The 21,029-nt window shown below is 41.0% G+C and overlaps 3 protein-coding genes across 7 annotated transcripts in view; 2 read left to right on the forward strand and 1 right to left on the reverse strand.

The window, feature by feature from the left end:
- The first annotated feature begins 6 nt into the window (after window positions 1-6).
- LOC109475806 (KAT8 regulatory NSL complex subunit 2-like) lies at window positions 7-5,625 on the forward strand. The gene is made up of 10 exons (XM_019776578.1): window positions 7-191; window positions 1,193-1,276; window positions 1,698-1,876; window positions 2,174-2,367; window positions 2,782-2,896; window positions 3,663-3,826; window positions 4,146-4,403; window positions 4,789-4,967; window positions 5,148-5,372; window positions 5,547-5,625. Exons 2-10 carry the CDS (start codon window positions 1,223-1,225, stop codon window positions 5,592-5,594), a joined length of 1,416 nt encoding a protein of 471 aa, XP_019632137.1. The 5' UTR covers window positions 7-191; window positions 1,193-1,222; the 3' UTR covers window positions 5,595-5,625.
- Window positions 5,626-6,310: 685 nt separating this feature from the next.
- On the forward strand, window positions 6,311-10,833 carry LOC109475867 (methionine aminopeptidase 1D, mitochondrial-like). The gene is made up of 11 exons (XM_019776676.1): window positions 6,311-6,384; window positions 6,652-6,863; window positions 7,215-7,355; window positions 7,810-7,958; window positions 8,255-8,297; window positions 8,659-8,753; window positions 9,081-9,149; window positions 9,276-9,373; window positions 9,779-9,826; window positions 10,060-10,138; window positions 10,611-10,833. The coding sequence occupies exons 2-11, from the start codon at window positions 6,699-6,701 to the stop codon at window positions 10,672-10,674; spliced, it is 951 nt and encodes a 316-aa protein (XP_019632235.1). The 5' UTR covers window positions 6,311-6,384; window positions 6,652-6,698; the 3' UTR covers window positions 10,675-10,833.
- The window catches only part of LOC109475866 (WD repeat-containing protein 37-like), a 14,021-nt gene continuing 3,654 nt past the window's right edge, over window positions 10,663-21,029 (reverse strand). The window contains exons 4-16 of one of the 5 annotated variants that reach the window (XM_019776672.1): window positions 20,645-20,758; window positions 20,120-20,175; window positions 18,699-18,767; window positions 17,581-17,713; window positions 16,828-16,944; window positions 16,557-16,627; window positions 15,743-15,794; window positions 14,829-14,905; window positions 14,438-14,564; window positions 14,039-14,180; window positions 13,524-13,658; window positions 12,886-13,000; window positions 10,663-12,401 (exon numbers count right to left, since the gene is read on the reverse strand). In XM_019776672.1, coding sequence (XP_019632231.1) covers window positions 12,282-12,401; window positions 12,886-13,000; window positions 13,524-13,658; window positions 14,039-14,180; window positions 14,438-14,564; window positions 14,829-14,905; window positions 15,743-15,794; window positions 16,557-16,627; window positions 16,828-16,944; window positions 17,581-17,713; window positions 18,699-18,767; window positions 20,120-20,175; window positions 20,645-20,758 — 1,328 coding nt within the window. In that variant the 3' untranslated portion in view covers window positions 10,663-12,281. Of the gene's footprint in view, window positions 12,402-12,885; window positions 13,001-13,523; window positions 13,659-14,038; window positions 14,181-14,437; window positions 14,565-14,828; window positions 14,906-15,742; window positions 15,819-16,556; window positions 16,628-16,827; window positions 16,945-17,580; window positions 17,714-18,698; window positions 18,768-20,119; window positions 20,176-20,644; window positions 20,759-21,029 lie in introns of all 5 variants that reach the window. The other 4 variants (XM_019776671.1, XM_019776673.1, XM_019776674.1 and 1 more) reach the window with 4 other exon arrangements.

Below are 21,029 nucleotides of genomic sequence, written 5' to 3' on the forward strand. Positions count from 1 at the left end.
AAAAGGCTAAATTGGCATTATATTTTGTTTCATGACATTATTTTTAATCCACCCCTTTCCTACCATGTTGTGATGCGGTGCAATGGTTGTAGAATAATGGCGACAGAGCTCAAAGGAAGAAAGACCTTGTATCTGCCCGGCTTCTAGTTGGATTTATAGGGACAAACGACGGTTACTGAAAGTCTTACTAGGTAGGTGCTAGAGAACTAAAGCTCTTCTTTCCTGGACGTTGTGATTTTTCAGTTGTGTCCGCTGATTTTTTTGTGAATTGGGGGAAATTCGGCAGCGGCAATGATATGCAAATGAGCTGTAGGGTGGCAATGGCGGGACAACACATCACCCTTTCATCATGCATGTGTAACACAGCAGAGGCGAACTCTGTATCACTACAACTTCAAAACAGAGCGATTTCAGCCAAAATCTGAATTTTAGTGGCTTTAAAATGTACGTGAACTTGGAACAAAATTGGTTTGTTGAACATTTGTCACTTGCCAGGGTGTAGAAAAGTTTGAAAACATAGCTGAACATACTGAAAGGCTAGTAGTGGTTGGGAGAAACAAGTTCTTCATCAGTGAGTTTCGTAAGGGACCTTGACTGATGTATCAGTATCAACTTGGTGGTTTGATATGTTTAGAATTACATTTTAGATGGTTACTTGTGGTACACATACACATCAGTTGGTCTTATAGAAACTAACAGTTGCAAACAAATTCCAGAAAATCAGTTGCAACTATTTATTTGGACAAATTTGGTATTACATGTTACATGTACATTGTTACATGTGTTGTCAAGTAAATATCATATTTTCTCCTACTTTGAAGTATAGTCAGAATACAAGTGAATGTTTTGTTTATATCATATGCATGCAAATAATGAATTATTTGAAGGCAGATTATTGGTAGGCAAATCACCCAACTTTCACCCGCTTTTTATAATTTGCCTACCACTCCCCAGACATGACATTATGGTGATTGCTCCTCCTATGCTAGCTAGTTTACTGTAAATGCGATAGTTGAATAAACTTGAATTGTATCTATTTTGTGATTACTTATATACAATTTAAACTATGCAAATCATTAATATTGTAGCGTAGGAAATTTGAAACAATGTCACACTCTAATTAAGTTAATGTCTGTACACAATTCATATTGTAGCCATATGATATGTATAAATCTCTCTATTTTATTTACAGTTTCTCTTGTGAAGCTTTGGGACAGCAAGTATGTTGAAGCACAGAACAGGCACCTTTACTAGGGTGAAGGCAACCCTACAACAGGTATTGTTTGTTAGTTTCTTTTTTTGTTGAACATGGTTGTCATGGTTACTTTTCCAGTTATAACAGTGGATGTCACTAGAAGACAGAAGAAAAATGTCAAGACTATGCATGATCATGTTGTAAATGACTAATAAACTGGTGGACATACCCCTTGCTTGACAGTCGGATGCTCTATCCACTATACCACACAGAACAGACGCCTCATGTAAAAAATCTTGCTTCAAAAAAGACTTGCACTTGATGCAAGCACGTCTAACCCCAGTTAAGGGGGAAAATGATGTTAAAGTTGGATTAAAAAAATACTAGTACTATACTAACTAATACCAGCTCAAAAAAGAACAAGTAATACTACCAGTATTATAGAATTTGCAGTATTTCGAGCCATTATTCTAAAATGTTAAACATTCCATTCTTGTTCTAGGAACAATTCTGTAACTACATCCACCGTAGCTGCCTGCAGCCTCGAGCAGAGGGTTCAGAGTACTGCATCAGACACGTGTTGGAGGACAAGGCAGGGCCATATCGTCAGTGTAACTACGTTTCAGGGAAGTCTGGAAAACGGTGCTCCAACGCAGCGCCCAAAGCAGGCAACAGGGACGGGTAAGTCCTGTATAACTATCACAAGTATAGTTCTACAAAACTGAAATGTATTTATAGCACATTGCAGTTCACTGTATGTGTCAAACATGTATAGAAGTTTTAAAATGTTTTATGGTAATTTTGTACCCTGCTAAATTTCTTGTGGCCTCTCATGTCTGATACTTTCCTAGGATTGTTTGATTTTGTGTAAATTGATTGTAGTTGGTTCTATGCCCTGGATTGAGAGAGGGGTTCTACAATTAGTTACAATTCAGTGCTTTAAGTTACATATACAGTATACTGTATGTCTCCCAATAGTTACTGCAGCGAGCATGCTGCTCGGGCGGCCATGTGGCGTCAGCGGGCTAACCGAAGAAAGCGACCAGTAGACAACTCAGGCCCCTTGTTGGAGCACCTCCTTCACTACAGCCCCGAGCTGGAGAAAAGTCTGGGCAGGGCCTTACCACAGGCTAATGTCATCTCCTCATCCAACCAACCAAGCAGGGTATTAGGTTAGTGTCAGCCAATCAGTGCTTGTGTTACACATTAGCCAAAAAATATAACAAGTGGGAAACCACAAACGTCTAACCAATCAGAATTCTTGTTACTGCATGGGTTTAACCTTAAGTTGTAACTTGTCTGATAATAATTGCGCCCCATGTTCACATCAAATTTTCTGTAAAAAATTTGCATTACAATAGAACAAATACATACTCTTCTGCAGTACCCTTCTGTCAATTACCTTTTGCTTCCTTGAATTACTCTTTTCAGAAAAAAAAACGGTAGCGGCTAGCCAATCACAGATCATTCCTATAAGATCTGATTAGATGCAGAAGCCAGTTGACAATGACTGTAGCCAATCACGTGTCATTCTCAAAATATCGGATTAGTAATAGAAGCCATCTGATGATGTGTACCTGTTCCAGATTATGACTACTCCAGTGAGAGTGACCAGGAGCCCATCCAGGTAGACCAGGCCTGGAGGGGGGATGGAGACAGTGATGCAGAGAGCATAGACAGTGAACAGGAGGACCCTCTGAAGTGAGTAACCAAATCAACTGGTGTTTTCTAGCAATTCTTCTTGAAAGTTCGGGACTAGAAATAACTTTTTTCGGTATACCTGCTTTAGTGCATGTAACATTGGAAATTACCTGCACCAGAATTAATTCATCTGCACCACTCAGTGTGGCTCTCCCCAAACAAGTGACCTCCATTTAACGTCCTATCCAAGGGATGTTCCTAACCCAAGATAGGTGCTCATCAGGCTTTTAGCTAGGGGGTGTCCAGGGTGTCTTTTGGACGCCCTGTACTGAAAATACTGAAAAAAACTGAAATTGGACGCCCTACTTTTTGGTAGGACACCCTAAAGACGCCCTGTTTTTTTCCACTCCCAACCCCTGCCATGCACACATGCCTCCCTTCAGCCTTACTATAAATACAAAAATGATGGTTTACTGAAGGAGTGTTGGAGAGCATTTTGACTTTCAAAAAAGGCCCCCTAAAAAGCTTGTGCAACGTGCATCTTTGCTGAGCATAGCATACAATGCAAAAAATGGACGCCCAACAAAAAAATCCTAGCTAAAAGCCTGGTGCTCATTTTTACCTGGGTGAAGTGAGGAAAGTCGTGTAAGGTGCCTTTTCCAAGGGCACAAGATCTGCTATTACGTCACACGACCCCACACCTATTCCAGATCCCCATGAAGTGAATATCAAGCCCTTATCAAGCTACTACTGCTGTCTGACCCTGTGTCAGGGACCTCTGCAGTCTAATGGAAGCCTGGCTAGTGAGTGACTATTTTCTCTCCAGGCATGCAGGGGTATACACAGCAGAGGAGGTTGCCCTCATCACCCGAGAGAAACTCATCAGGTTGCAGTCCCTGTACATCGACCAGTTCAAGAGGTTGCAGCACCTGCTGAAGGAAAAGAGACGCAAGTACCTCACCGCCAAGAAAATGGAGCAGGACATTCTCGGTAAGTCTGGAACACCCCTATTTGTTAGTTGGGATGACCTGATAACTGATGACATTGTATTGGGTGATTGGGATATGCCAACAAACAAGGGGGGATGTTAATTTAACATTTGTTTTGTTTCGCTCTCAGAAAATATTGGATGGCAACCAGCACTTTTTTTTTTGAAAAAGTTGAATCAAACCTGTTTTATGTTGAAGCATAGTATTAATAGTAACAACATATTTTTGCAAAAACTGTCTCAAAGTCAAGTATTTACTAAAGCTACCATCATTTAAATGAATTGTAAAAAATTTGATTTTGACAATATTTTTTTTTCTAGGCTCTGTCATTCCTTCCACGGACGAAGATTTGGATAGTTCTGACAAGGAGAAGCTACGCACTCTCCACGCCACCAAACGGTATCGTAAACGCCACGGCGCCGAGGCCCTTCTCCAGAGCAGATCCAACGAGAGGAGAATCGCTGCGTCAGAGAGCCATCTTGTCACCAAACCTACCCCTCCCCCGCGGTGCAACATCATCATAGACGGGGAGAGATGCAGTCACAACGTGGTGCCCATGTCCAGATTCTGTCTCCAACGTATCCTTTCCTGTATCTGTATGTGCCGGTATAACCCGTGTAACATACCAGCTTCACAGGCACTTGGCAAGGCAGCAGCTCGCTACATTAGTCCAGTCCTTACTTGTGTTACCCCTAACCTTTGAACTTAACCCTAAACATTGTTTAAAGCTATCTAACGATAATGCCCCCACTTTACTTGGTGACAGCGATAGTTGTACTAACAGTTGTAGGAAAGAATTAGTTTTTGAACACCTCAATCCTTGGTGATAACTCTGGTACTTACAGGCATGATTATTTCTTGTTCTTTTCTGAGCTGGTCTTAGGTACTTAGTAGTTGGTTGGATGACAGGTCGACCTTTGTATGTACCTTAACCTTTGATTGAACCTTAACCCCTAACCCCAGACATCCTCCACGACCCTCACCAGGTGCTGTTCCAGCACTGCTCCCACTCCACAGGAGGGATCGAGATCTGTGACAAGCCGGTTGCCATGGGAATGGACCGTACCACCTGTGTTCTACACTCACCCCTCCCTCCGCAAAGGTTCAAAATTCCAGAGAAAGAGGAAGAAATGATAGTGGAGGTAAGAGCCACTGTTAAAAAAAGTAACAGTGGTACTACATGTATCAGTATTGCTATAAGATATGGTTGATTCAGTTTATTACATTAAAAAAATGAAGATTGACTTTGAAGGTCTTGAGTCCTTTCCCTTGACTGCAATGACGAGTTATGAAATGCCATTGATGTCACTTTTTCACTGAAGGAGGTGAAGCCAGATGTTATGCAAATCGACGTGGAAGAAGATGACAACAAGCCAGTGGAGGTCACCGCTGTAGAGGGCAAGGGTCAAACTCAGAACCTGCCAGAAACTGCTAAAGGTGGTGCAGAGAGGGCCAAGGAAGAATCCTTGGGGAACCAGGAAACAACAGGCCTGGCAGATGAAACACCAGCTACCTCAGACCAACCTACCACTCAGGCTTCTCAACCAGTGAGCATTTCTCTAAATGTTATGCTATGATATGAATTTTACAGTAACTTCCTTTACAACCACACCTCAAAATGTAGAAAAAATATTGTTCTCATATCTACATAATAGTCTTCTTTTCATATGATTGCTTTATGAAATTGTTATATTTGCTGAAGTATTTTTCTTTAATTTCAGGATTCCATGGAGACAAATGGCGAAACGTCCAACGTAGCATCATCGTAAATATGGAGAAAATTATGGCAAATTCAGAATTTAAGACTAAGTAAAACCTTTGTTACTACATGTATATTATTTTGCTATCACTTGAAGACCATACCCACCTGTGTTGAATATATTGTGTTGATGAAGATATTGTGTTCAAAGACAATATTACAAATAAAGATTTTGTATGACCAAATTGTTGTTGTGGTCTTGTCTAGTATTTAAGGATTTACCATCTGAAGAAAGCACATGGTTCTTAACATTTAGCACACTGAAGTACCCACGGGTTAGGCAGCAGGGAGAAGGTTCAAATGTAGGAAATGGATCAATAGCTAGCTTGTTTCTTCTTTTGTGTTTTGTAATACTAAGTAGTTATCCTCTGACAATGTTCGTAAATTTACAAGAACAAAAAAGATACGAAACCACCTCAGAATAATTTGATGGTTATGGTTAGTTCAGAGTACAGAAGTGACCATGAAAACTGAACATAACTGAAGAAAGTCAGGAATTACAGTAGTCACAAAAGTCTGTCTCTATTCTTACTTTCACAAGGTTCAGCAGTGCTAGTATGTGATCATTAATTTGTGGATTTCTCTGCTACCAGTTTGAGTAGTCCTAAGCAAGATATTAGTAACACGAATGTTGCACTTGAAAATGAAATAAAGATTTCAAAATATGTAGTACACCATGGAGGTAAAAAAAAATTACTTTGAGTACGCTATATCTACAAATTGAGTGATTTTCCCGCCATGGATACGACGGGAGGTCAAAGGTCGAGGACAACATGGCGGCCCAAGTGACCTGTTGCAAAGTAAGCCTTACATTCTTACGCTCTTAAACTCACATTTCTTTCCTTTTGCCAGTCATTATCTTCAGACGTTGTTAAGACAAGTGCTCCCCTTCTGTCTAATGCCAACAGAAGTGTATCTGTAAGGTTTACACGGCAAAAAAACGAAATTTGTTTGCCCCCCTCCCCACTTTTTAGTTGTCGCACACGAACGTGCAAGCTGGCACGTACTATTAAATGCTTGACCAAACCAGCAAAGGTCAATAGCTGTCATGTTATTGTGTTTTACAGGCAGGTTGTTGTTCAGAAATGAGCTGACACAGAAGGTTGAATTGGCCATGTTGGGCGGCCCGTCTTTGCTGGCGAGCCTGGTAGTCCGGTGTCGGTCGTGTTGTCGTCTGCAGAGGAGGACGTTTTTCTGGAGAAGCCCGGCCAAGTTGTCGTACGACGTCGTGCGACCGGCGGAAGTTTCACCACGTAGAGACGTGCCCGGACATATTCAGGTGGGTTACGACTACTGCCGAGTACGATACAAAAAGTAAACGATAGTATTAGAACGATACAAACAGTAAATTTTGTGGACATTTCTTTACAAAGTATGTTGAATGAACCCTATTCCCTAACCCTAATATATATATATAAAGTGTCATTCAGGAAGTGGAGGTGAAAATATGACACTTAATGAGTGTGTTTTAAAAGCTGGAAACACAGCTGTCAGTTATGTTTGTTTACATTCTGGTACGTAGTTTGTGGTGGTGCCACAATTTTATGAAGATATTTCCACAGAAATATCATCACAGTGTGTAATTGTCATTTTTGTTCCGTCATTTAGTGATTTGACCATTTTATTTTAGAAACCTCCCTATGCAGAAAGTGGAATTGCCCCGTTATGGAGAGAAGACATAGAGATAAAAGATGAGGAAACAATGGTAGGGATGAGGGCAGCTGGCAAACTGGCGAGGAAGATCCTGGTACTGGCTGGACAGAGTCTACAGGTAATGCCAATTTGATTTGTTGGTTCTCTTATTTTTTTCCAGAAAAAAGTGACGGGGTCACAGAGTAAAAAATAAAAAGATAAAAACAGACTTTGGCCTCCTCTGATAGCCCCCGAAGCCATGATAGGAGCCATGAAGTCAACATAATACCAGTTGTCCAACCTTCAGGAGGGCTGGGACCGAGGGAATTACGGAATACATCATGTCGTATTTTATTCATGTCATTCCCACCCGACAAAACACACGTATTAATTTGGTGTCCCTAACAGTATCAATTCGAATATGGTTACAGTAGTATTTGAATTTTAAAAGCGGCACACTCAGTAAACACATTTGAATTATTCTATGGAACCTTTGGAAGCCAGTGTGATATCTGTTAGAACCCCATGTTCACGTGTACACAGTGCATACTGGATTTTTTCCCTGTAACTTCAGTGCATGTATGCAATTTCAGGTTGGCATGACAACCGATGAGATTGACAGATTGGTCCACGAGTCCACTGTCAGCCATGGAGCCTACCCCTCCCCACTCAACTACGGCGGTTACCCCAAGTCTGTCTGCACTTCTGTCAATAACGTGGCCTGCCATGGAATACCTGACAGGTTTGTTTGTTTGTTTGTTTGTGTATTTATTCAGAAAGTCAAAGTGATCTCGAATGTGATGATTCTTCTCGGTTCTTGGATGTTGTTTTTGAGTCGCACCAGGATCAGCTGATCCAATACCCACCCCTATTTCCAATTATAACAGAAAGTCACTTGTAGATCTATTTAAAACAGTATCACTCAAAAGGAAACAATACATTTTCAATTTTGTTCAATTTCATAGAGAACATGCTGAAATTTCCAGTAAGGCTTTGCCAGTTAGGTTCAGTCTTTTACTTTTATTTTGTTCCTTTCAGTCGGCCGTTACAGAATGGTGATATCATCAACATAGATGTTACAGTAAGTCTTCTCATCATGTTTTTCTTTCACCAAGTTCCATTTATTATCTACTAGTAGTCAGATCACTAAATATGGTGAAGTACTATAGCTAATAGTATTGTGCATACACTAGTGCATGTGAGGACTTGAAACACTTTTCTTCCTATACCTGCACTGTACAGGTTTACATTGTATTGGAAATTACAAATCTCAAACATGTTATTGTGTCACAATAATCTTTATACATGTTTGTCATTTCTAGTGTTTTGTTGCGAGGAAACATATTTATGTTTTGACTGTCAGCAAAAAATGGAGTGTGATCTTCCCACTCAATATCTGCTTGGAGATCACCTGAGGTTTTTTTTGTCTTCCCTTTGTACAGGTGTACTATAATGGTTTCCATGGTGATACGTCAGAGACATTTTTGGTGGGAAATGTTGATGAAGCGGGTTGTACACTTGTTGATGTGGCGAGGAGGTTTGTTTATTTGTTTGTTTTGAGGTGTCCATTACTGATCTTGTAATGACAAGTCTTCTTGTGCTCTACATTTACTGTTAGGTGAAAGATCACATGGAAAAATACCTTTCATCCAAATGTATAGTAGCATCAATGTAAGATGTATACAAATATGTATAGTATGTCTGTAAATTAAAACATTGCTATCTGCTAGCTTGTTTCTGAGCTATTTCAAATGCTTCAAGTGTGAAATAATGACAAAGATGTGCTAGGAAATGGCAGTAAATGTCAACATTGCACAGATTTCCTCATCCAGAATATTTTTTGTTTTGCCACCCTGAATCCTAGGTGCAGAGACAAGGCCATCACAGTCTGCAGGCCAGGAACACAGTTCTGTGAGATCGGCAGGACAATCAGGTACAAGCTAGTCAGTGTGTGTGGTGGATTCTCATATGAAAATTCCAATCTCTACTCTTTCCAGCCACCTTCCAAAGCTTGGTAGAGGCTATAACACAGGCTACTGTTGACTGTTGTATTTTCCAGCTCTGTTGCGAAAGAGACAGGTTTGACGGTGAGCCCAAACTTCATTGGACATGGGATAGGTGCCTTCTTTCACGGTCCTCCAGAGATCAATCATATAGGTCTGTATTATGTTTACCAAAGGAATACATATAGTTTTTACTCAGTTTCTTCCTCTTCTGTTCCAAACACTAACCTCTGACCTGGCCAATGGCCTGATTTGTTGATGTCTGTCACCATGGTAACTGGTGTTGGGTTACACAATGTTGCAATTTCATACTCATAGGAGGGATGTAGACTCCTGTCTGACCATATATATGAATGTATTTGAGTAGGAAGAGCAAAAACCATATACGAAGGTAAACATTATGTATTTGCTTTGCAAATGATACCTTTCTAGTTTTAAATACATTTAGTAGGTTTATTTACTAATGAATATTCCCAGTATTGTTGGTAAAAAATATTTTGGTTGCAAGATCGGGCAGTTTGCAAATTGTGATTTACAGTATACTGTGTTTTGTCTCCAGCAAACAGCCTTCCTGGCACCATGGAGGCAGGCATGGCATTCACCATTGGTAAGAGAAGACCTGCTCTGTGATTATCAATAATTGTAAATCACTCTATGTATGTAGTACTTTTATATTTGCTTCTGTGCCGCAAATTTATCTTAACTGCAAGCAAGTAATTCGCTTTCTGCACCTGCAGCCACTGCGAATATATAGTTCCGTGAACGTGTCCATTATTCTCAGAAGCAAAATTTGCCACGGTGATGAGGGATTCTGAGTTGCCGATTGTTGTGATTTTTCAGAGCCAATCATCATGGAGGGGTCGCACCAGATAACTATTCTGGAGGATGGATGGACGGCTGTGTCTGTGGACAATGGCAGGTGAGAACAGGAGCATCTTTTGTCAACAAACATCAGAGCCCCTTTATCTGTGGTGCAGGGCTCAAAATACCAACAGTTACTGCATAAGTAAATATCTGCCCGCACCTAACAAAACCAGGCCCAGACATTAGGAGAATATGTATGACCAGCAACTAGTACTCAAAAACTGCCTTGCATTCTTCACAGAAGCATCATTGAACATATCAGAAACATACTAAAATCAGAAACAGTGCTACTAGGAACATTTTTCTTCAAAGCATTTCAATTTTTTGGATGAACTGAAAGCCAAAGAAACTGTAGTTCAGGTGAAACTTGTCTGGTGCAAGTAATTTTCAATTTACCCATGCGGGTATGCTCTTACATTGTACATTGAAGATCACGGGAACTTAGAATGAATTGATTTCTTATACGTTTTTAAACAGTACATTCTTTCTTTCTCCATTTTAATTTTTCTCCTTTCCTCCTTTTTCAGGTCTGCTCAGTTTGAACACACAGTTCTCATCACAGAGGAAGGAGTAGAAATCCTCACTGCATAAATTTTATTGATACTGACTCAGGAAATGTGAAAATTGATCGACAATCTGGGGAGTTTCACTTTGACTAGATACAAATCTCATTTAGACCTCAAAGAAGATCAAAAGGAAAGTATCCAAGAGAACAAGTAATAATAGCGATACAGGCAAGTAAAACAGAGGTTTTGTATCAAAGACTCTTGTCCGTTGTAAATATGCCTTATACACAATTGTACCAATTGTACCTTGAGGCCTCTATAACACAAAGCAGCCTATCTTGGGCCACATACATTGTACACAGATACCACATTTAACAAGAACATCAGAACCATCAAAATGTTATTTCCTAAGTACATGAACATGTACATGTACATAAAAGTGTTACATTCAATTGACTGCATTTGCACTTGGACTTTTAAGTTAACAAAGATTATCAACAGGCATTACGTTGTTAGCCCAAGTTAGAATCTACGGTGCTGCATGTACTAGTAGTAGTAGTATAGGTTATAATTCTGAACAAGAATTTTGATAGCATTTTTAGTTCAGTAGTAATTCAGGTTCCTCTTACTATGTTACATGTACACTATAAAATTGACTCTCTAAGTCCACAAGAACACATACAGTACTGTACAGGCATTATTACGATATTGAAGCACTTTTCATTATACAAGTGCCACAAACTGGTTATGTTTTTTTTTTAATTATCATACGTGTCTACTTCAGCAACTGATTATGACGAAAGCACTTTTTCATTTTTTCAACAAAATTCCCGACTACTATGGAAATGGAATAAAGTGTTGGTTTTTAACATAAATCTTTTTGTTGCAACACTTTACAACTACATTTAGATCTCACATACAGACGTTTGTAAAAGAGACAACTAAGAATATATATGTACAACGTTTAACATCTCTTAAACCGGTGTTTTTTTCCTTTCTGAGCCAAATTTGCCACAACATTCTTGGGCAACACTCTCTAACTATATCCAGCTTTGATTTGAATTATCCAGCTTTAATTTTCTCCCTTCTATTGGCTGGGTAAGTTTCTACATCATAAGATACCTTTTGACATAAGTATAATGTAGAATTTGAAAATCATTCCTGTCCATTTCAAAACTTTCTTCACTACATACAAAACAACAAATGTACATGTGCTGTTCATAAAAATTCAAATGTTGATCAATTTTTCACTATTACAGCATCACGACTTACCGGTATATTAGCAACCTCTCAGTTCTGGCTCAAAACCCAGGCTCCAAAACCTGACAAAGTTGTACAGGTGAGGCACCACAGAAATCAACCTAGAAAACATTTTTTTAGACCTGTCTCTGGCAGAGCTGTCTTCAATGCTTCCTTAAAAAAAGTGTTTGCAAAACCTTTCACATGTCAATGCATTTTTAAGACAGATCCACAATATACCAGTTTTCTGTGCCGTCATTTCAATGACTCTTTGTTATCATCTTTAGTGCAAACCGAACCTTGTTTTAGCGTGGCGTCTTGTCTTGTCTTTGTTCGTGCCAAATGATGCGTTCCCGAACGTGAGTCTTTTGCTCAAACCCTGATGAAATAAGGGTGAGCTACAAGAGATTTCATACGTTCATTCTGCAAACTGAAGATCCTTCTTGCACCTGTTTATGCGACAGCTGTTACAATCTGCCATCCAATCACCTGTCTGTCGAAGCCGCAGGAGAAGAGATTACACGCTGGGTTTTCATCATACCACGCGGTGCCGCACACCATCCGATGGTGGCCCTGCCAGGGAACCAGAGAAGAACAAGTCTGGTTTATTCAATTCACACACATTGAAGTACAACGTCATAGCCCAAGGGCTAGCCAAGGGAAGATGCCTTTTCACTGAGTTAACTTTACGAGTAGCATGGAAGTCAGCTGAAGAACAGGTCTAGAGGTAGGGAAAATCAGACCAACTAACCATTGGACTGCACAGAAAGTGATCTCGATCCAGTTTTAACTCACCGAAGAGCTAATGATTGTACAGTATTTACAGGTTTATTGTACCAGGAAATTCCCCCAGCTCTTTTTAACAAGCACAATGAACAGTAGACCACAGCTAAATGTCCTGCCCAAAGGACTGTGACCCTTGTATGTCAGGTGAGCGACGGCAGCTGGGATTCAAACTCTCAACCTCAACCTTAGAGGCAGGGTCGGCAACCAATGCACTATCCACACTACCTACATGCTAGAGATCAGACATGAAAACAAAAGAAGCGCCCCCTACCGTTCTGTTGCTGCGTGGCAGTCTGGCCAGACGGACGCCCTGGAGGTCAAACAGCCGGATGTGGCGGTTGTCGTGCGGGATGGCGATCACCTTGTGCAGGGGTGACACCGAGAGTCTGCGGACAAAGGCGGTACCATGTAGGGTAAGGTGCAGGGGCATCTTGACTATTATAGGACACTACGAATGCAACAAGAAACAATCCACGCATGGTTCTGTTTTGTTTGAATTAAGACAAAAGGCCAAATAGCTGGGGACTGAATTTGAATAAAGACTCAAGTCTTCAAGAGTCAAGTTTATTACTGTTTCTATTGTTATTGAGGATGTTGAGAAGAATTTGTCAAATAGTTCAGATACAGGACTGGTGATGTTATGTTTAGGTATGCAGCCCTTATAAGGGCACAAGACACCACTTGACCTGATTATCTAGGCAGGCAGGTTCAAAAGCTGACATTTTTGGCTTCAGAGAGAGAAGGCAAGATCACACAGACTTTGTGATGCATGAATCAAAATCACACAGCCTTTGTGATGCATGAATCAAAATCACACTGACTTTGTGATGCATGAATCAAAATCACACTGACTTTGTGATGCATGAATCAAAATCACACTGAGAAGAGAAGACCTGAGCCAGTTCCTACCGGTTGATAGCGGAGTCCGTCCTGATGGTTGCTAGGGGAGACCGCATGTTCTTGAGGTCCCAGACCTTCACAGTACGGTCGTCACTCCCACTCACAACATTGTCACCACTTGTGAAGGTCACAGAGTTCACCGTACTGTGAACATTAAGCTTTCCTGGTTAGAGAGTTATAAGGCAACTGATACAAATTCAGGGCACCAAAACTGGATTTTCAAAGTATATTTTCTGGTCATTTCTTTAATGTAGAAGTTGAATCAATCCTATCCAATAGCAAACTGATATCTGTGAAGCAAAAAGGCAATGTTACTATCGAAAACCATTCCTTGTTTCGTATCGTAGACTGATTCCAGCTATTTATGGGCGGCACCCAAAAAATAAAGGGATGCCTCAACTTTTCCAACCCTGAACTTAAAACACTGCAAAAACTTCTTCACTACTCCTACTCTCAAATCCAGGCAGAGTTTACGGAATACAAGGTCAGTGAAAAAGGGAAAATATGAAGACAACAAATCTTACTCGGTATGCCCCTGGAACACGTTGACAGAGTGGATAGACGGGTCCCGAAAGTCCCACAAGCGGAAGGTGCTGTCCTTGGAGGAGGTCACGACGAGTCGCTGGGTGGGGTGGGTCGAGCAGTTGGTCAGCTCCTGGTCATGACCTGGGTGTGGCAGAAATTAGACACAGTGAACAATGACTGTCATACTGATGAAAGTTGCTAGGTGGAGCAGTTGATCAGTTCCTCATATCAGATACCCTTTCTAAGCCTAGCATAAATCTAAACACAAGTTAAAATTAGACAACATCCATTGTGGTGACCAGTATTTATGGAAACAGGGTACTAAAAATCTCTTTCAAAACCCACGGTTTTTGTTCTTGACAGGTACATATAATGTGGTAACCCCTTTTAGAGCCCACCTGTGAGGGAGTGCACCAACTCTGTTGTCTCCAAGTCATACAGCTGGGCCGTCCTATCCCATGATGCCGTCACCACCTGCTTACCATCTGCCATCCAATCAGCCGCGATGATCACACCTTGGTGACCCTGCAAAGGTCATGGGTAACAGTCATGCAAATGAGGTATAGGCAAATAATACATCTCAAAACTGTGTACACAATACAAGCAGAGCTAAAACAAGACAGTAACATTTAAGTCACAAGAACACCCTGGACATGCATGATATGATTTTTTATGGCAGATAGTTTTAAATGTCAGGAAAAAGTGGTGTAAATTTGGGTCCCTGGCAGCTTGTTTAGGAACTGTAGGGGCATTAATGTTCAAATCTTGATAAGAGTTAGTGAGACTTACTGTGAGCTCTGTAAGCGGACTTCTTACGACGGTGGGAGCGAAATCTGAGGAGTCCCCTGGTTCTGTGTGAGCTGCAGCTGGAGGGAATAATTATTAATAACTGTCAGCTGCACTAAAGACAGGCAGGTACACGGAGTATCAAAAATGAAGATTTATGCAACTTGCAAGTCTCTTCATGGCAACTTCGTGTGGCGAGGTTGCCACGTTACATGTACTTAGTATTTCTCCTTCTGTCAACATTAGGCAAGTAGAAGGAATTCATTGTGGGTGCAAACGGCGTGCCAACATGGGGCTATGTGAAGGAGTACAAACGTGTGCACCTGGTGTGCCAACATATATCGTATGGGGCTGTGGGAATACACACGAAGGTGCTCAACATGCCAATGTAGGAAAGGTGTTTACTTTCTACAGTAGGTAAGCCGTTCGGACGTTCGAATGGCGACGTTAGCGTCCGTTCGACGTCCGAACGGCTACGTTAGGATCGTACGACTACGTTAGGATCGTATGGATACGTTAGGATCGATGACGTTCGATGACGTTCGAAGAATAAACTAGAGATTTTTGAGTTGAAGTCTTGGTGTACGGTCGTCTTTTTTCGTGCTCCGTGTCCGTTTCTTGTCTTGTCTCACTCCTACTCTGCTCTGAAGCGGAAATCCTACAACAACGATCCCCTTACACCAACATGTAGCTGTGATGTGCCCAGCATGCCAACAAGGCCAGGGGCTAGGACCATGTGCCTGTTAAGCTGGTGAATACAGCATCATTTCTTTCCAGTTGGTATGGCCTAAAAAAATGTTTTCGAGGTTTCAAGGAAAGTCAAACAGATGATTACAATTCGATATTTGCTGGCTTTCAACCTTATAATGGAAAGACTCTTGATAATATTCAGAATCTTGATAAAAACATTTTCTTACCTTCCCCCTCTTCTTTCTCTGCTCCCTCTATCTGGTCATCATCCGAGGAGCGCTGCACACCAGAAAACAAAAGAGGCTGAGCCACAGCATGAGGGAATGAGAGAAGGGAGAAGAGAGAAGAGAATGTAGGGGGTTAGCCGGATAGCGGACGTTTTTCCCAGTTTTGGATAGCTTGAAGTCTGAGATACATGAATCATTACTGGGGTCTACATGAGAGGTACAGCCTGACATAAATGTATCACCTAGACAATCCCAAAGGAGTAGATGATTAACATGCTTGTACTTGTATGTGTGTGTGGACTGGTTAATAAATGGCAAAGTGCATCACCAAGAACATCCAAAAAGGAGACAATATACTGCAGGAAAAATACCACACTGTCAACTACTGTCAATTCACCAACGGAGAACTGTTATATAAGACAAACTAGACATAATAATAGTGATACAGAGCTCAAAATACTGGGTGCATATGCACTTTTCTGCACCTGATTTTTGACTGTGGGTGCAACAGTACATGTTTGTTGGAGTATGTAAAGGTATACTATTGCACACTTGTTTACTGCATACTTTTGACGTTTAGAAGAGAACAGAGGCTGTAAGTTTGGTACTGTACTTCCATTTTGCTGCTATATTTTACACACAACATTTTTACTGAAAACCCACATTTTTAAGGTCAGGTGCACCAGTGTACCTATTCCTCAAATAGTCAAAATGAATTTTGAGCCCTGTGATATCGTCGACCAGTGGGTGTCACAGTAAATAGAAATCTGCTAATGTTCTGGGTCACATGATGAGGGAATTCTGGGAGACTCACATTTCCTTCAGGTGGGACCTGAGGTAGGACCACGGCAGATCTCCAGACATGGGCCGTGTGGTCACCAGACGCTGGGAACGAAACACACTTCTTAAGACTTTGAGATGAACAATTCAAGATTTAAGTCTTTAGACAGCCATAATACTTACTTTTGTGCCATACCTGGCTGAGATAACGTTTGATACAGGTGTTTCAGTGAGTGTGATAACTAATGTTTACACACAGGCTTCCAAATGCTCCACGGAATAATTCAAGATCAAAGAAGTGTTACCTGTGAGAGCCAGATGGTCATTAGGGTGGAACCTGATAGAGTTGACAGATCCGCTGTGGCCAATGTAGTTCAGCACACACTGGCCTGTAGCCATGCACCACAGTTTGGCTGTACGATCTACAGAAAGATGTAATACAAGAAAAAGGTAAGCAAAGGTAGTCCCATAGCCTTTTGAGGCCATAGGGGCAGTGGGTTGTTGATCCACTGTGTCTAGGGCACGGTATCAGATGGCAGAGCCCATCTGTTTCCTTCCACCACCAGGTATGGAATTGTCCACACTTCAGAAACAGCTGCCAGCTATAAAGATGGAGATACATGTACATAGTCATTCTACTTGTATCAGGTCTTGGATGAGTTCAGTACCAAGGACAGGGGTGATGGTGCTAGTTAAGTACCAGGGACAGGGATGGTATTTTCAGTATGAGGGGCAGGGATGGTGTTGTTCATTCAGTACCAAAGACAGTGAGGGTATTTTCAGTACCAGAACATGCATGGTGTTAGATCACAACCAGGGACAGGGATGGTGTTATGAGTTCAGTACCTGTGACAGGATACAACTTTCAGTAACAGGGACAGTGATGGTATTTTTAGTTCCAGGGACAGGGGTGATGTTGTTCTAATTTTATTGGCACGACAGACCAGTTTGTGTTTGTGTTCTATGGACTCATTTCAAACAGTAGTGGTCTCAGGGTACCTGATAGAATTACGAGAGTTGACATGAGATGCTGCTGAAGAAAACATGTACGCCCTTACCAGCTGAAGCCGTGCCCAGAACGTGGGGTTTTGCGCGGGAGATGTTGACTTCCCAGACTCCGTCCCGGTGACCTATGAACCTTCGCACCATCTGGCACTGACTGGTGTTAGCTGGTTTGAAGCTGGACACAATCTGAACACACAAAAAAAAACATCTTACTGCCAGCACGCGATTCCAAAACTTTAATTTACCAATGTCTTCAAAATTCTCAAATTCAATGTTCCTTTCTTATAATTGTATTAGTTTTCTTACTTTTGAAAATATATGTGTGTGGTTGCAACCAATCAACATCTACCATAGATTGCATTCTGAGCATTTGCTTATTGACAGTGTTGTGGCACTTACGTGATGGTATAAAACAAAAATTAGTGCATAAGGCTAGTAGTGTGAACCTAGGATATACATTATGTGTGTAAAAAATGTGAAATATGACAACAAGGTAGAACATATTACAGTAGTTTGAAGTATGATAATTTTTGTCCATAAGTAGTTACTACAACCAAACATAATTAGTAACATAATAAATAATATCATACAGTAAACTGACTGGAAAAATTTAGGTAAAAGACCATGACACCAATAACACTAAAATACAACTGTTACAGTTCCTGAAAACAGTCAAACATGATACATTAAGGTATGATAATAACAAAGACATCTGGACTGAATCGGCGACAGAAATCAAGAACTGAAAGGAAGATTTTCAAGATTCCATGTTCCCTAACATCAAAAGACTGTATTTTTGGTTCAATAGTCTTTGTTCATTGAATAATACGTATCATGTTTGACTATTTTTAGGAGCTGTTGCATTTCAGTGGTATAATGCTGTCATATGGTCTTTAATAATTTCTGAAGTTACCAGTTTGCTACAAATATTTTTCAACTGGTTATAAGCATTGTTATTAGAAATTGAAGAGTAGAAATTAGCCAAAATTACAGCAGAGTTTAAAGACATCACAAAACACTGAAGTCAACAATCTTTTTATCATATCTTGTTAGCAAGAAGCTGTTACTAAGCAACAACAGACATGTGACCACAAGCCAATCACAAGAAGGCAGGATTAATCACAGAACAAAGGCTGCGTTTCTAGCTTTGCCCAACATCATGCTCATTTACCGAGGCACCGGACACGGTGTCGAGTCTGGCGCGAACCGGCGCGATGGACTGCTGAAGGCGGTGCTGCATCTGGCTCCACAAAGAACACAGTCAGTCAGCCAATTAAATGCATTGATTTAGTCACATGACCAGTCAGTCAGCCAACCAGATGCACCAGTTTAGTCACATGACCAGTTAGTCAGCCAACCAGATGCACCAGTTTAGTCACATGACCAAATGCAGGTGGTTGTTGTTAGTACAGCAACAAATAGGGAGCCAGAATTTAAGTTAACAAAGTGCATAGAAACTTTTTTCACATTAAAACAAGATGCTTTTCATTTCTTCAGGTTTCGACGTGTCTTTGATGCATAAAATGATCCAGAAAACTTCAGAAAAATACAAATGACAGATGTGACAAGAAACAAAAATAACATGTGCTTGAACAATGTGGAATTCTATAAGCTCATTTTTTGCCACATCATGTGTGCCAAGTTCTGCAGAAGCTGGCATGGTAAATGTGGCTAGTGAAAGAAGCAAGGATCTCTCCAACTTCATATTTTCCATCCTCTCAGTTGAACTCCCTGTGTAGGCACCTGCCTTATGTGGCATGCATGCTCCCCTGGAAAAATTTTAGACTTGACCTTCTGAAATGCTACTTGCTGGATTTTGAGAGGGGAATTTCAAACGTGGTCGTTCTGAGACATTCAAGGATGGAAGGACTGATGTGGGAGAGAGCCCTGATAGAAAGTACAAGAGATGAATACATGTCATAACATCAGCATGAAAGTTCATCTGAGTTGGTCAATTACATTATGAAAAACTTAAACTGTTCTCCAACTCAAAATTTGACTCACCAGAAATTTTCGACTGAATCACTCAGTCATCCTCAGCTATCTGACCCAAATGCTGTGGCCATGTGATTTTTCCCACGTGTGACGTCAGCAAAGGGTCAAAGGTTGTCTGAAGTCAATACCGCCCCCCGTCCCAGTTGAGCGATGGTTGAAGTGCCCTTTGCTGATGTCACACGTGGGAAAAATCACGTGTCCACAGCATTTGGGTCAGATAGCTGAGGAAGACTGAGTGATTCAGTCGAAAATTTCTGGTGAGTCAAATTTTCAGTTGGAGAACAGTTTAAGTTTTTCATAATGTCATAACATCATAACACTAGAGTTCCGGCCATTCAGAGGCACCAATTGTTAACACCATACAGCTGCAACATAATCTGCGACACTTGAATCAGTTTTTTCTTTAAACCAAATTGTTCTGTGTGTGCAAAGGACCACTTTGAGATGCTGGAGACCAGCTCGACCAGGGCTTCTGGGAAACGTTCCCTAACATCCCTCTACACAGCCGTCCCGCCTACTAAACGTTCTAGCAATCCCAAAGCAGCTGCCACAAATTTGCCTTTTGTCTAATGAGCTGTACCATGTACCACCCCATACCTTGCTAGTGGAGGCCTTATAAGTGGTTTTCAGTTTCTGTGAGAGTTGACTGGATGCTGGAAAAATAAAATAAAGTAATGTCAGCAATAAATCAAACAGTCTAACAGTTCATCATTCCACATTCAAGCTAGATATAGGCAATATGATGTTATAATGTAAAGGAAAGCATAGTTAGTTTATCTCTTCTCTACAAATACAGGTCTTGAAATACTAGGTGCAAGCGCTGGTTAGTGCAAGTAAAGTTGGAGCTGTGTAGGTTTTTCTGATGTCTATACTACCTGCACTTAATCTGCACTGGTCCATGTGCTGGGTTTATATATACATCTAGGTATTTTTATTTGCATTGTCTGTTACCAACTATGACAGTTAAAAGAAACAATGTCAATGGTTTTTGAACAGTTTTTAGTATGATCCATACTTCTCAAAGCCTGAGTGGCACAGGTAAAAATGCCTGATACAGGTTATTTTCAATGTTACTGTGTTTCATTACTACAATGCCACATCCCTTATTGAACATACACTTACACTTGTTCTTAGCGATATTGGCCTTGGCGGTTCCATCCAGTGACTCCTCCCCCATGGGTTTATCACTGGTGCCAGCCTCAAGTCTCTCTGTTAGGACCTCCACCTTCTCCTGAACTGCAGTGAGATACCCAATCACATGTCAACACTATCAGGACCTCTACCTTCTCCTGAACTGCAGTGAGATACCCAATCACATGTCAACATTATCAGGACCTCTACCTTCTCCTGAACTGCAGTGAGATACCCAATCACATGTCAACATTATCAGGACCTCTACCTTCTCCTGAACTGTAGTGAGATACCCAATCACATGTCAACATTATCAGGACCTCTACCTTCTCCTGAACTGCAGTGAGATACCCAATCACATGTCAACATCATCAGG

This window comes from Branchiostoma belcheri, unplaced genomic scaffold (assembly GCF_001625305.1).
Source record: "Branchiostoma belcheri isolate BF01 breed outbred unplaced genomic scaffold, Haploidv18h27 scaffold35, whole genome shotgun sequence".
In the NCBI taxonomy this organism is placed as follows: Eukaryota; Metazoa; Chordata; class Leptocardii; order Amphioxiformes; family Branchiostomatidae; genus Branchiostoma; species Branchiostoma belcheri.

Excerpts from the sequence above, each read along its gene's own strand:
- LOC109475806 (XM_019776578.1), top strand. The coding sequence starts at position 1,223 with ATGTTGAAGCACAGAACAGGCACCTTTACTAGGGTGAAGGCAACCCTA. Across the intron at positions 1,877-2,173 it reads AAAGCAGGCAACAGGGACGG|TTACTGCAGCGAGCATGCTG; the intron begins GTAAGTCCTGTA and ends GTCTCCCAATAG. Across the intron at positions 2,897-3,662 it reads GAACAGGAGGACCCTCTGAA|GCATGCAGGGGTATACACAG; the intron begins GTGAGTAACCAA and ends TTTTCTCTCCAG.
- LOC109475867 (XM_019776676.1), top strand. The coding sequence starts at position 6,699 with ATGTTGGGCGGCCCGTCTTTGCTGGCGAGCCTGGTAGTCCGGTGTCGG. Across the intron at positions 9,374-9,778 it reads TCCAGAGATCAATCATATAG|CAAACAGCCTTCCTGGCACC; the intron begins GTCTGTATTATG and ends TTTTGTCTCCAG. Across the intron at positions 10,139-10,610 it reads GTGTCTGTGGACAATGGCAG|GTCTGCTCAGTTTGAACACA; the intron begins GTGAGAACAGGA and ends CTCCTTTTTCAG.